The sequence below is a fragment of the Phoca vitulina genome, unplaced genomic scaffold, assembly GCF_004348235.1.
Source record: "Phoca vitulina isolate PV1807 unplaced genomic scaffold, GSC_HSeal_1.0 scaffold9, whole genome shotgun sequence".
Taxonomy (NCBI): domain Eukaryota; kingdom Metazoa; phylum Chordata; class Mammalia; order Carnivora; family Phocidae; genus Phoca; species Phoca vitulina.
The window spans coordinates 13965637-13980152 of NW_022589712.1; the positions used below are offsets into that span (position 1 = coordinate 13965637).

A 14516-nucleotide genomic window follows, 5' to 3' on the forward strand; every position below is an offset into this window, starting at 1 on the left:
CTAAAAAGCGTAGTCAAAAGAAGAAAATGGAAAGCTGATAGAAGACCAGAATCATAGGATAAGAAATTGTGATGTCCTGTGGAATCAAACTGGCTGAATCTTCTGAGGACAGAAACTAGCATCCATGCTGTCTGCGTGCCCTTATAAAATAACCCTGTCAAATAATGCTTTTAAGTGTGTCCTGTAGATGCACAAGAGCCAGAACAGGGAGAGGGACTGACACTGATCTGATTCTCTACTTTAAAGGTAAAGGAAGACACAGCAGTGACTATATTTAATCTTACATATACTTACATACTTATAAATACATATGAAAATATTATCAACATGAAGAGAGAATTGCAGACTCAACATAATGTGACATTTTAGCGAGCTTTATATATCACCTAAGAAAAGAAACACATGGATATATTTACTGATGGAGTCAGACCTAACCACCCAAAGTATTGACCAGAATCACATTCTTAGGAGTATTCCCTCTGAGTGCACAGAGATTACTTCTCAAATTCCTCGTAGTTTTAATGTAATCATAAAAGTGGTGTTTTTGAAAACAGCACAAAAAGCAGCCCCTTTGACCCCCCCCCCCAACAAAAAAACAAAAACTAGTTTGGATACAACTCTTTAGATAAACGTATCTTGAGACGGGAAATGACATGGAAAGCTCGCTCCGTCACATAGATAAATGCTGGCTTAGGTGAAGCAGAGTAGTTATCAGAAATGTTAAATTGAGGACTGAGTTGTTTTCCTTCACAGGGAAAATACATCACAACCAGGAATAAATATCTGTACATAGTGAATTTGCTTCCTTGTCCACCCCAGTGCTAAAGAAGGCCTCACAAATTTGGCTTATTTAGCAAATACCTTTTTGGGGCTAAACATGGAACCAATGACTATATGGCAAAACTAAATGCTTTCACTAAACATGAGAAGATGGTGGCAATTATAATGAAGTTTGATTGTTGGATAAGGAGTTGATTGTGGGTACTATGAGTCACTTGAGACTCCGTTCATTTACATGTGATAAAAATTACAGTGTTAGTGGTGAAATGAAAAACCAAACTATTAGTCTTCTTTCTTCACTGAGTAAGCCTTTGTGTAGATCCCTGAGATAGGGAGATTCTATCCAATGGGTACAAAAATTTGACAACCCACCCTATAAGAAATGATCTCTCAGCAAGAAGATAGTGATGGAAGTCTTCAACATCTGTAGCTTGAAAACATAGTACCACACCAACTTTCTGGCAACATTAGGAACAGTTCTTTCCACTGCTATCTTGAGAGGACTGTCACTTATTGAGTGCTTACAATATGTATAAAGATTTGTTCCAAGCATTTTACATATTCAACCCATTTGACCCTTACAGTAATAATGATGTACTGAGGTGTTCTATTATTATCAATCCCAAAGGGACACTTTGGGAAAGGATAAAGAACACTGTTCAAACTTGACAGTATGTGTTAGAGCTGTAAGAATTGTATGTAAAAATTTGAAATCTCTGCCTTGGTTAAGTAGATTTTTTTTTTAATAATCTAAGGAATCTACCATATTCACTGTCACAATATTCAATATTTATTATGCATCTACTATTGACAGAAATTACTGCTAGATTCCAGGAAAACCAATATATATGAGATACATTTTTTTCTTTCTCTCCTTTCTCTTAAGAGTTTTACAATTCTATTGGGAAACAATATATAAACAAAAGAGATGAAGAATAATATTAATCAATGCTCAAGAACTGATAATATGATCTACAAGAGTGTAGAAACTGATAAAAACAGGGGTTCTCCTCTCCCTCCCAAGTGTATTTTGAAGAGAGTAGTTAACTTGGGCAGCCCATTTCCAGAATAGTAACTTCAGAACTAAGGTATTTCCTCAGTCTCAGGAGGCTGGGTGTCTCATTCAGTTAAGTGTCTGACTCTTGATCTCAGCTCAGGTCTTGATCTCAAGGTCATGAGTTCAAGGCCCGTGTTGGGCTCCACACTGGGCATGGAGCCTCCTTAAAAAAAAAAAAAAGAAAAACAGGTATTTTCTCAGTCTAACCATCCATGTAAAATTGAAGCCTCTGTACATCAGCCTCTTTCAAGGGGTTGTCGAGCCTCCATTTGAATACTCAAGAATACTTGGCTTGATACCAATCTCAAAGGTAAATGAAGGTCTCATCTGAGTATCAGACAGACTTTCCATATATGGAAGCAAGAGTCTTAATTACTTCTATTTGTCAATCCATCTTCTAACATTTGGGATCTTACCAAAGCAGATCTATATTTTCTCCTACATGACATCACTTCAAATGTTAGAAAGGTATGATTCAGATTGTCTGTTTTTTCTCCATTAGAGCAAACATCTTTGTTCTAAAAATAGTATTCTTATGAGACTTTTCGGGGGGTTTTCTTTTTTTTATTCTCCTCCTTCTAGTCTTCTGAACATATTTCAGTTTCTTTCTTAACTTGTGGTGACTGGAATTAAACACAACCATTTAACCAGCCCAGAGAAGACCCATCACCAGCTTAGAAAGCATGTTTTAGAAAACATGCTTCTATTAATGCATTCTAAGTTTTCATTAACTATTTTGTTTACATTGTACTATTGATTAATACTGAATTTACTGTCCAGTAAATCACCTAGAATTTTTCATATGCTCCTTGTACACCATATTTCTCCCATCCTCATCTTACGAAGTTTTTTTTAGATCCAATCTCATATCCTTATATTTATCTTTTTAAATTTCATCTTGTTTTATTTTGTTCATTGCTCAAACTGTGAAGATATTTTTCCAGTTGAGATATAAGTGACATATAACCTTGTGTAAATGTAAAGTGTACAAGTGTTGGTTTGATACATTTATATATTGCAATATGATTGTAGCATTAGCTAACACCTCCATCATGTCACATAATTATCATTTCTTCTATGTGGTGAGAATATTTAAGGTCTAGTCTCTTAGCAGCTTTGAAGTATGTAATATGGTATTGTTAACTGTAAGCACAATGCTATGATCTCTAGAACTCCCTCATGTTCTAACTGCAAGTTTGTACCCTTTGACCAGCATCTCCCCAGTTCCTCCACCACCAGCCCCTGAACCACCATTCTACTCTGTTTCTACAAGTTCAGCGTTTTTAGATTCCACATAAAAGTGGCAGCAAACAATATTTGTCTTTCTCTGTCTGCCTTATCTCACTTAGCATGTTGCCCTCAAGGTCCATCCGTGTTGTTACAAATGGCAAGATTTCCTTCTTTCTCATGGCTGAATTATCTTCCATTTTACATACATATATACATATATATGTATGAAATATATATGAATGGAATATCATTATATTCCATTTTACATATATATACATATATACATATGCATATGTATACATATATATACGTGTGTGTGTGTGTGTATATATATCTATGTGTGTGTGTATATATATATATATATGTATGTGTGTGTGTGTATATATATACACACACACACGTACACACAAACACGCCACATCTTTATCCATCATCCATTGACAAACACTTAGGTTGGTTTCCATATCTCGGGTAGTGTGAATAATGCAACTACAATGAACATGGGAGTTCAGGTATCTTTTCTAAATCCTGTTTTTATTTGCTTTGGACATATACCCAGAAATGGGATTGCTGGATCAGATGGTAATTCTATTTTTAATTTTTTGAAGAACCACCATACTTCAAAACTTTCATGTTTCTCATGTGGCTAAATCAATTTATATTCCTAACAACAGTGCGTGATTATACCCTTTTCTCTACATCCTCAACAATACTTGTTATTTCTTGACTTTTTGTTAATAGACAATCTAACAGGTGTGAGGTGATATCTCCTTGTGGTTTAGATTTGCATTTCCCTGATAATTAGTAATGTTGAGTATCTTTTCATGAATGTGCTGGCCAGTTGAGTGTCTTCTGTGGAAAAAAGCCTATTCAGTTCCTCTGCCCATTTTTTTTTTTACTGGATTGTTATTTTTTGTTATTGAGTTACATGAGATCTTTATATATTTTGGAAATTAAGCCCTTTGCCAGATACATGGTTGCAAATATTTTCTCCCATTCTGTAAGATGCCTTTTCATTTTGGTGATTATTTCTGTTGCTGTGCAGAAGATTTTATAGTTGGATGTAGTCCCACTTGTTGATTTTTACTTTTGTTGTGTAAAGATGGTTTTGATCATTGAATGTGATCCTGGAAAAGGGGAAAAAGCAACATGGAGTAAAACTGTGATCAGGTGGAAATGAGATCAAATGTCCTCCTTCTTGAAAGATACAAGTAATGCCCCAAAACAACAAAAAAGGCCTCCCTCATCACTACCTCAGATTTATTGGTTTACCTTGCTAATAAATTTACCGAAGCTTTGAGGGGGAAATGATTATGCTCAAGGATTAATCTTTATTCCGTAACAGCTTTCCCAGCACCTCACTGTAAGAACTAAATTAAGTGTTTTCCAAGGTGGCCAGTGTGAGAGGAGCAGTCTGGGATGCCACTATCCATGCTCCCAGCCCTTCTGTGCCCCTGGGTCATGGGCCCTTCCAGGGCCACACAGCTCAGACCCTAAAGCCCTAATTTTGTGCACAAGTATGTACTTCTCTGCAAAGGAGAAGCCAATTTCCCTTGCCTCATTCTCCTCTAGCCTGCGAAATTAATTAGTTTCTTGACAGTCTATCTCCCTAGGGAGTTTGGAGGAAAGAAGAATTGGCCTCCCCATACTCAAAATTGTTTGACTTTTAGTCCTTGGTTATGCACCCTTTTGCAAAACATTTTTTCTTCTTTTTTCCTTTATGACATTAAGAAAATTTGTTTTGCTTAAAACTAGAATCAGTTACCTCTAGAAAAGAAAACTATAACAGTTACACAGATTTTCCCTTCTGTATTTACAGATAAACCCCATGAATTATCGTAAGTACCACTGTTTAGAAGGACACACAGGAAGTAGATGCAAGTAAGGATTCCAGGATGTGAATAGCCGCTATTCGCCATGCCTCTTCACCCAGAGAAAGTCCTGTCACTAAGTAGCTCTCTCAATAGTTTTTCCTCCCCCTCTGTGTGTGTAATTCTTTGGACAGTGCAGCTATGTAGCAAAATATGACAACAGACTGTTTTTCTTATATATAGTTGTATGCCAGGCAGCCCAGGAGAAGTGTAGACTCCAAACACAGTTGATAAAATACAGAGTATAAATACCGAACTGCTGGGTATTCAGGGACACATACAGATCAGTCAGAAAAATAGAAGCAACCAGCTCCAAGTGGTATGGGTATTTACACAAGAGAAATCAATGAGTAGTATTTTCTCTTTTTTTTTGTCAGAAGGAAAATATTTATGACACAATACACACAATTACCTCAGAAAAGCACAAAGAAAGCATTTGCCTGTAATTTCTTTTTAATTTTTTAAAAGATTTTATTTATTTATTTGACACAGAAAGAGAGAGAGAACACAAGCAGGGAGTGGGGCAGAGGGAGAAGCAGGCTCCCCTCTGAGCAGGGAGCCCGACGCAGGGCTCCATCCCAGGACCCTGGGATCATGACCTGAGCTGAAGGCAGACGCTTAACTGACTGAGCCCCCCCCAGGTGCCTCTGTGATTTTTTTTCTAATGAGCCAAAGGACTTAGAAAACAGTGAAAAGTCCTGCAAATCTACCATAATATTTGAACTCCTTTTCAATGCTTTTAAACTACACTATTGCACCCAACATGGCATTTCTCTATGAATTTTCCAAAATTGAATATTTAACAGTGAGAAAATGAAGGTATTCAATTCTCAAGAAGGTGATTGAATCTTTCTGCAAACTTCTGGGATAAGATATAGATAAGGACCTCTGTCTGGTATAACGCTGTATTGTATTTATGTATGTGTGTATGTGGGAGGGGTGGGGGGGTTCTGAAGAAAAAAATATAAATAAGTACAAAAGATAATAAATACTCCTGCATGCAATACTCCAATTAAACAAATATTAATATTTTGTTACTGCTTCAGGTCTTTGTAAAAGAAATGATCACATAAAGTTAAAAATCCCCTCTTTTTCCAATCACATTCCCATCATCATCCCCCAGAAGCATCCAAAGTCATGGCTCTAGTTCATGCTTTTATTACTTTACTATATATATTATCTGGAAATAAAAGGTAATTGTTTTGTGTAATTACAAAAATTAAGTTAATAATACAGACTATATTTAATATTTTACAGCTGTTTTTTCCATTCAATGTTATTTTACGATCTCCCCATTGAATCTATAGATCTAAATTATTCGTTTTAAGTGTTGTTTTATATATCATCATATAATGAGATCCCCATTTTTATTCACTCCTGAAAAGATGAAAATATGGATTGTTTCCCATTTAAGTTATTAAAAATACTGTCATTAATGTCTTCGTATGCATATGTGAAAGTTTTCTACAGTGTATAAATATGAGAGTGGAATTTGTTAGCTACACTGTTATGTAGCCAATATTATTCTTCAAAATGATTGTATGAGAGCTTTTTGTTTACCCACATCCTCTCTCAAAATTTGGTGCCCTGTGACTTTTTAACTGTGGGGAAATTGGTTATGGAAGAATTGTTTATTTGAATTTCTCTCATTACTAGTTTTGAGTATTTATTAATCTAATTTGGGGCATTTATATTTTCCTCTTCTGTAAACTGCCCACACATCTCCTTTGCCCATTTTTCTATTAGGTTATTTGTATTTTTCAATTGTGATGTGTTACTTCTGTATTACAGATAATAATCCTTTGTATCTTCTAGTCTGGTTTTCATTTTTCACTTTATTTATGTTATCCTTATTTGTTCAAAGGTTTTTGATAAATTAGACTATATCAAAAATAATAATTTCCTTTTTGCCTTAGTCTCGTAAGAAATCCTTTTCCTGCCCTGAAACTATAAAAGCATTTTTCTATATTTTCTTATCAGAGTTTTATAATTGTTTGTAACATCTATCCCTAATTCATTTGAAGTTGGTGTGTGTGTGTGTTATAGCTTAAAGATGTAGTTTTTTTCATGTTTAAATCAAATTGTATCAACACCAGGTGTTGAACTTTTTCTGAATGATAATGGAGGTGTCCTCTGATTTAAGCCAGGATGGCATACATGCCTGAGTCTGTGTCTCAGCTCTATACAAATTCCTTCTGCTGATCTACTTATGTATTCCCGTACCAATGACATACTGTCATAATTATTATTGTTTCATATTATTGACGTGATATCCGCACTTGTTCTTGTCTTCAGAAATATCTTGGTTTATTTCTGCCCTTTTATTCTTCCACATAAATTTTAGAATCCCTTTGTTGAGTTCCATGAATGATTCAATTAGAATTTTTTATTACAGTCATATTGAATTTATAGAATAATTTGGGACAATTAACATTTTGAAGATACCCCATTTCCCCACTTGAGAAAATAACCTATCTCTATCCAGGTTTATTTTTTATTTTTTGATAAAGTTTTGTAATATTTTCAAAAAGTTCTTGCACAACTTTTGTTAGAAATACTACCAGTTGTTTTCATTTTTATAATTCATTTGAATGATGCCTTTCTTTCTTTGATATATTCTAATTAGTTATTGGTAGTATATTAGAAAGACATTGATTTTTGAAGCTTAACCTGGTATCCTCCATGAACTTTCTCTGTTAACTTCATTTAATCTCTTGGAATTTCTTTGTAGACAACCATATCACTTGTAAATATTAAAATGTGTGTTTTCCTTCAACCCTTATTTACTTTTTCTTATTTTATTGCATTGGCTAGGAAATTAATAATTTTCAGTGTTGGGTGTGATAGAGTTTATTGTCCTTTTCTTGTCATCACTGAAGTTGCTTATAAAACTCAGCACTCAACAAACATTTTTGTGTTATCTACTATGTACCAGGCATTGTTACAATGAACAGAATAGACAAAAATCTCTACCTTCATGGAACTTATTTTCTAGTTGGTTAGACAAACAAGGGTGGATAGGTTATGCTTGGGGTGGAGTAAGGGAGGTGTGATTTTTTTTTTTTTTTTTTTTTTTATTTGACAGAGAGAGACACAGTGAGAGGGGGAACACAAGCAGGAGGAGTGGGAGAGAGAGAAGCAGGCTCCCCGTGGAGCAGGGAGCCCGATGGGGGCTCGATCCCAGGACCCTGGGATCATGACCTGAGCCGAAGGCAGACGCTTAACGACTGAGCCACCCAGGCGCCCCGTGGGGAGGTGTGATTTTAAATAAGATAGCAGGGAAGGTTCCCCTGAGAACGTAACATAGGAGTAAGGATGAAGTCAAGCACTGAGGGAACAGCCAGTGCAAAGGCCCTGACACATGACTGTACCAGGCATGGTTGAGGAACAGCAAGGAGGCCATTGTGTTTTAAACAGAGTGAGCGAGGAGGAGAGAAAAGGAGATGCATTCAGAGAAGTGATAAAGGACCAGATTGCAAAAACATTGGCTTTGACTCTTGAGTAAAATGGGAAGCCACTGGAAGATTTAGAGTGGATTTGGGTGGAAGAATCTTTGCTGAAATCATCTACTTATGTTTTAAAAGACTCACTGTGGCTGCTGTGTTGAGACTAGAATGGAATGGAATGGGAAGAGAAGAGATGAGATGAGGAGTAGCAAAAACAGAAGGGAGTGGAAGGGAACAGTAAAGAGGCCTTGCATTTGCTGATCTGCTGATGTGAGGTCTGAATGAAAGAGAGGAGTCTAGGATGATTCCACAGGTTTTTGTTTTTTTTCCCCCTTGATCTGAATAATTAGATAAGGCTTTTCATTTACTGAAAGTGGAAGAATTGTGGGAGGAACAGATTAGTGGAGGAGGAAAGAGAGTCGGATTGGAACATGTTCCTGAGTTGAGAAAGCCAAGGGGAGAAAGCCAAGGGGAGACGTCAGGTAGGTAGTTGGATAGATGAGTCCTGAATTCGGGAAAATCATCTTTACTGGACTTGTAAATTTGAGAATTCTGAACAGGAAACAGGTCCAGTAAAAGTCTCAATGAGTTCATCAAAAAAATGACAGAGAAGAGTTCTAGGGACAGAGTATTGTGGCCAGCCAAAATTTGGAGGTGAGAGACGAGAAAAGAAAAGAACAAAATAGACTGAGAAGTGACTCGTAAGCTAGAGAGCGAATAGGTGAGTGTGGTGCCCAGAAAGACAGGAGAAGAAAGCATTTCAAAGAGGATGGAGTGATCACTCTGTCACAGGTGCTGATTGGCCTGGAGATATTGATAAAAGGACTCTTAAATTGAACAATCTGGGGACACTGTGATACGTATAAAAACAGTGTTAGTGGTGGGAAGGAAACCCTTCCATTTCCCTAATTTATGTGGTCTTAAATTTATTTCTAGACTGTTCTAAACAGAGAATCGTGGGATTTTACTTTAGCCAGTCATTAATTAAGTCCAACATCATTATTTTTATCAATTTTCAGTACTTAATTGCTTCTTATATTTCACTCTTTCCTCTGACTTTGTTTTCTTCTGAAGTAGATTATATACCTGATAACTAGAAATGCTACAAGAATATATAAGCATTTGCCCATGAAAATTCTTTAACTACATCCCTTATGTGAACACAGAAAAAAATTTTTTAATACATACCTTATTCTCCAATTTAAAAAAAGTCAATGCTTGAAAACATAATTTTTAAAGCACGAGCTCACAATACCAAAATAACCCAAAGTACATGATGGTTTTAATAAGTATTGCTCACATTCACACATGACATTGTATGTACATGATTTACATACGTTGCATATTTCTGAAAAAATCATGCAGTAGAATTCATTTCTTTTTCTATGAGGTCATGCTATATTTGATATTATTCTACTCAAAGTTTTTTTTTTTTTTTATCCTCAACAAAGTCCTAGGTCATCTATACATAGGTGACAGCTCATTTGGCCTGTTTCATAAGGTCACAGGTAGTTCATCCTGTACCCCAATATTTTTTCTCATTTGCCATGATATCGACATTCCGCCAAAGTAATTTCCCTGGATTTGATGACTTTTTATTTTTCGACGATTCTCTACTGAATGAAAACTCATCTGGGGTGGCGGAGGGAAGGGAGGTGTTACCTTTACAACAGGGACTCCTACCAGCGAAAAAGCCACTTTGCCAATATATATGATCAAGATTCGGCCCCTGAAGGGCGAGTCAGACGGAGATGCAATGTCTTAAAAGAAGCTGAAAGAACACCAAAAACAAACTTGGTCTTCCTCACAATGTTACATAGTTAGAACCCTTGCAAGCTGATTTGTAAACCTCAATGAACCCGACTGTAAGTGAACACCAGGGGAGAAACAAGTTATGTTCCCCAGCTACAGTCATTTAGAGGTGTTCCCCAGGGAAAGCAGATGAAAGCCTTCTTGAGTAAAGACAGAAGTTAGACATAAATTTTCCAACCTTGTCTGCTTTACCTTACCGAGTTGATTTTGATTACGTGACAACGTCGTTATGATCATTTTATGTAGCAGATAAGGGTGGAAGTTTGTCCCTCAGGTTTTTAAGATAGTCTCCTAAAAAATTTTTCTTGAGAATTTTTAATTTGATTGCTAAAGCCTATTCATTTTTTTTTTTTACCTTCATTTATCTCCCATCCCAATTAAACTATGTTCCCTTCAGCAGAGGCAACGGATCTTTCTTTTAATTTTTTCATACCTTCTGTTTTCTCTCTTCTTTCAGCCAGTTGGGTACGAAAGTAGCTGAAATGCGAAAGAGACAGCAATCACAAAATGAAGGAACACCTGCTGTGTCTCAAGGGCCTGGAAACCAGAGACCCAACAACACGTGTTGCTTCTGCTGGTGTTGTTGCTGCAGCTGCTCCTGGTATGTGGCTCTCGGTAGGACCCCCCCCCCCCCCGCTAGCTGGGGACTAACTGGAGTGAATTTGCAGCTTCGTTCTTGGGATCCTGGAAACCTCCCAACCTGTCTCCTTTTCCTCCCTTACGAGTAGGAATTATTGGAGACCATCCCTGGGAATAGAATATTTCCCCAGAATCTACATTTAAATTGAGAGTAAGGTAAACAGTTGAAAACTTACTTTTTTATCCTCTTTTTCTCCATCCACCCTTCTTAAAGAGATAGGTAAAATGAAGATTATGGTTATAGACTTGTTTAACCATAAACAATATTCTCCAATGTTCTGGAAGGTACAAGAACATGAAGATAATATTCAGCAGTACTGTACATCATAGTCGATGTTGTGTTTTAGTTATATGCTGTTTCACAGGATGTTGATCATTCCGTCACGGAGCCACAAAACTGTGAGTCAGGGTGGCCCTTTCAGCCACAGATGCCTGATAAAGGACAGAGAAAGAAGTGCCCCAGATCCATGTCCACAGGTCTAAAACGCCAGGGGCTATGATGGGTATGAAGGCCAAGTCAGTCAACTAAAATCTCCAAACTAAGAGCCAGAGAGCCTGCTTTCCTTGGTGATTTTATCACTGACAGGTTCTGTGACATCATCCAAAGTTTTAAACTCTGCTTTTTGGTTTCCTCATTGGCAAAATGATAAAGTTAGACAAGCTGATTCCCAAGGTTCTGTCTAATACTAAATGTCCATGATTCAGGCACCTTGGGAAACCTGCTCCAGTTCCAAATTCCCCAAGTGCCTTCCAGTAAGAAAATCTGCAAGACCCAGAGTCCTAGGATTTATGTGGATGAGATGCCCCAGGGGGATGCTAGACTTAATGGAACTTTCCATAGAACCATAAGTTTTGGGGTCCTTTAAGATCGAATTCACAAGTGGATCTTCTGGATTAGTAGTGGTCCTCTGGATCTCCCCCGACTTATGTCAAAGCTCTGAAGAAAGGCCCAAATACTTGAATCATCTTCTTGTGTTCTAAACAGAGAATCGTGGGATTTTACTTTAGCCAGTCATTAATTAAGTCCAACATCATTATTTTTATCAATTTTCAGTACTTAATTGCTTCTTATATTTCACTCTTTCCTCTGACTTTGTTTTCTTCTGAAGTAGATTATATACCTGATAACTAGAAATGCTACAAGAATATATATAACGATCTCCGCCGTTTCCTGACATCCTTTGAGGTTATTGGTATGATATGGTGGCATAATATTCTATCATTGTGGCCGAAATAGATGAAACTTGTTATGCTTTAGCAGTAGCCTTGGTGTTAAACAAGCTCTGTCCCTTTTAGGAAACTTCATTTCCAGAAAACCATCAGACATTTTAGTAATTTGGAAGGTTTAGGTTTTATAAATATCAAAATTGCCTCCCAGATGATGATTCTTTGTTCAGAAAAATCATAAGGGACTCCTTTTCCTTCATTTTTAAGCCTTAACTATTTCAGATGGAGGAAATATTTCACAAAATTTTATGTATTTTTTTTCATTTATCACTCCTAAAGAGATCATCTATCTCTGGTTTGAATCCATGGAGTAAAGTGTAGTGACTTAATTTGGTGGTTTGGAAGTCAGACTCCCTGAGTTCAAATCTTGTCCTCATCATCACTGTCTGTTTGACTTTTAACAAGTTACTTAATGTACTCAAATTCTTCATATGTCAAATTATAGTAATAAGAATCCCTACTTCATAAGGTTGTTGTAAACATTAAATGAAATAAAACACATTCAAGCTGAAAACAGTGCCTGACACATAGTATTCATTTAAGAATTAGCTCAGTGGGGGGCACCTGGGTGGCACAGTTGGTTAAGCGTCCTACCCTTGGCTTCAGCTCAGATCGTGATCTCAGGGTCATGAAATTGAGTCCTGCATCAGGCTCTGCACTCAGCACAGAGTCCGCTTGGGATTCTCTCTCCCTCTCCCTCTGCACCCCCACACCCCTGCCTTTGCGCGCTCTCGTGCGCGCTCTCTCTCTCGCATTAGCTCACTGGGTTATAGAACACTTCATATTGGCAAAAATAAAATCTCCTTTATAAAGAGGAGCTGGCTTGAAATAATGTATATATATATTTTTAAAGATCTGCTTATGGATATAATATAAAAACTAATCTTAGAAAGGAAAGCTATTTTATTTTAGATTCTGTGTAAGACGTCGCAAATACATTGTTACAAAGTGTTGAAGATTATATTTCTGTTTCTCATTTGCACTATGCTATGTTCCAGAAATCAGTATATGATTTTATTTACCTGCCAAAATTTATTTCTGAATTGCTTTAGGATTATAACACCAAAACAGATAAGAGTACTGAAGTTTTGTTGCACTATATTCATTTGCTGTCAAACAGCTATTTGGTGAGATTTGGTTTTTTTCGCCTCCTACATATATTTAGTGAGACTTGCTTTTATAAAGTGCACACTGAATAATAAGACATTCAACATGAGCTTGTGAGCATCAAACTGTCAGAGAACACAGACTATGGATGGAGAACAAAACACTTTTTGGAAGCTGCATTAACTCTCCACACCTCTAAAGTGACGCCGATTTGAGCTCAAACACTTGGTGCATTGGATGAGGGCTCTGAGTTCTAGACTCAAGTGTCATTGTCAAGAACTATGTTTGTTAGCAATGAGTCATGGATGCCTGAGTCTAAGCCATAAAACACACATTCTATAAATTTATAAATGACAAATCATAGATAATTTATAATGTAAACAACTTGAAAAAAATGAAAGTTAAATTGCCTTAACTATGAATTCTAATTGTGTTATCTCATTGCGAATGAGAATCTCAACACGTGCATTTTGAAAATATCATTATTTTTATATTTTGAGTTTAAGAAAAAAAATTTTAAAACCTTATTAGAGTGGAAAAACAAAAGAAATAAATGTTCTTCAAATTTTCCAGGGTAGGTCAGAGGAGCAGAACAGAAGGAAACACTAAAAAATGTTAATTTGGGCACCAAAATAAAGTTAGAAATCAAAATATGAAGTGTAACTGTCATTTGTAAAAAGGAACAGTTGTCCCGTAGCTGATTTCTCCTCCTTTTAAGGAAATAGAATGCTAGGAAAGTAAATTTCTATATCTAATAATAAATACAAATGCCTCACCCTAGCCTTACACATTATAGGTTTTTTCAACAACATAGTATTTCCCTCAGATTTGCATTTCTCTTTCATATTTCAGTATCAGCTCCTCTCCCATATTTAAACTTATTCCTATCTTAATAAAATTACCACTGTGCTTTGGAGGGAGGGGGGATGAAACAGAGATGAAGTACAAAACTGCTAAATATTTCCATAGTTTCCTTCCAACATCTAAAAAGTTGGGACTTAATCCATAATGACTTGTTAAGCCCATCTGTTTTCTGTCCCTTTCAAGGAACCACTTCTGTCCCCAAATCAGTCTCTTTCCCTTCTCTCCCCACAGCCTTCCATTTCAAGAGGAGAAAACAAGGGAATGTGGTTTAGAGCATGTGAGCTGTGTAACAGAAATGAATCACGGAGGTCTGAGTTTGGGCCATAAAACAAACCATGTATAAATTTGCAAGTCCTTCTATACGTGGGACTAAGCTGTTCCTGACCAGAGGACAGAGAGTTTTGTGAAGACCACTTGTCTAAAGGTTCAAGGTTGCCACTGTGAAAACTTAATGTTCCTCTGACATCAAGATTCAAACAGAGG

General features: G+C 36.6%; 1 protein-coding gene across 1 annotated transcript in view; it reads left to right on the top strand.

Moving 5' to 3' along the window:
• The window catches only part of RGS17 (regulator of G protein signaling 17), a 92988-nt gene that overhangs the window by 49930 nt on the left and 28542 nt on the right, over positions 1 to 14516 (top strand). Inside the window, exon 2 of the mRNA XM_032407627.1 lies at positions 10654 to 10797. Coding sequence (XP_032263518.1) covers positions 10679 to 10797 — 119 coding nt within the window. The 5' untranslated portion in view covers positions 10654 to 10678. The remainder of the gene's footprint in view (positions 1 to 10653; positions 10798 to 14516) is intronic.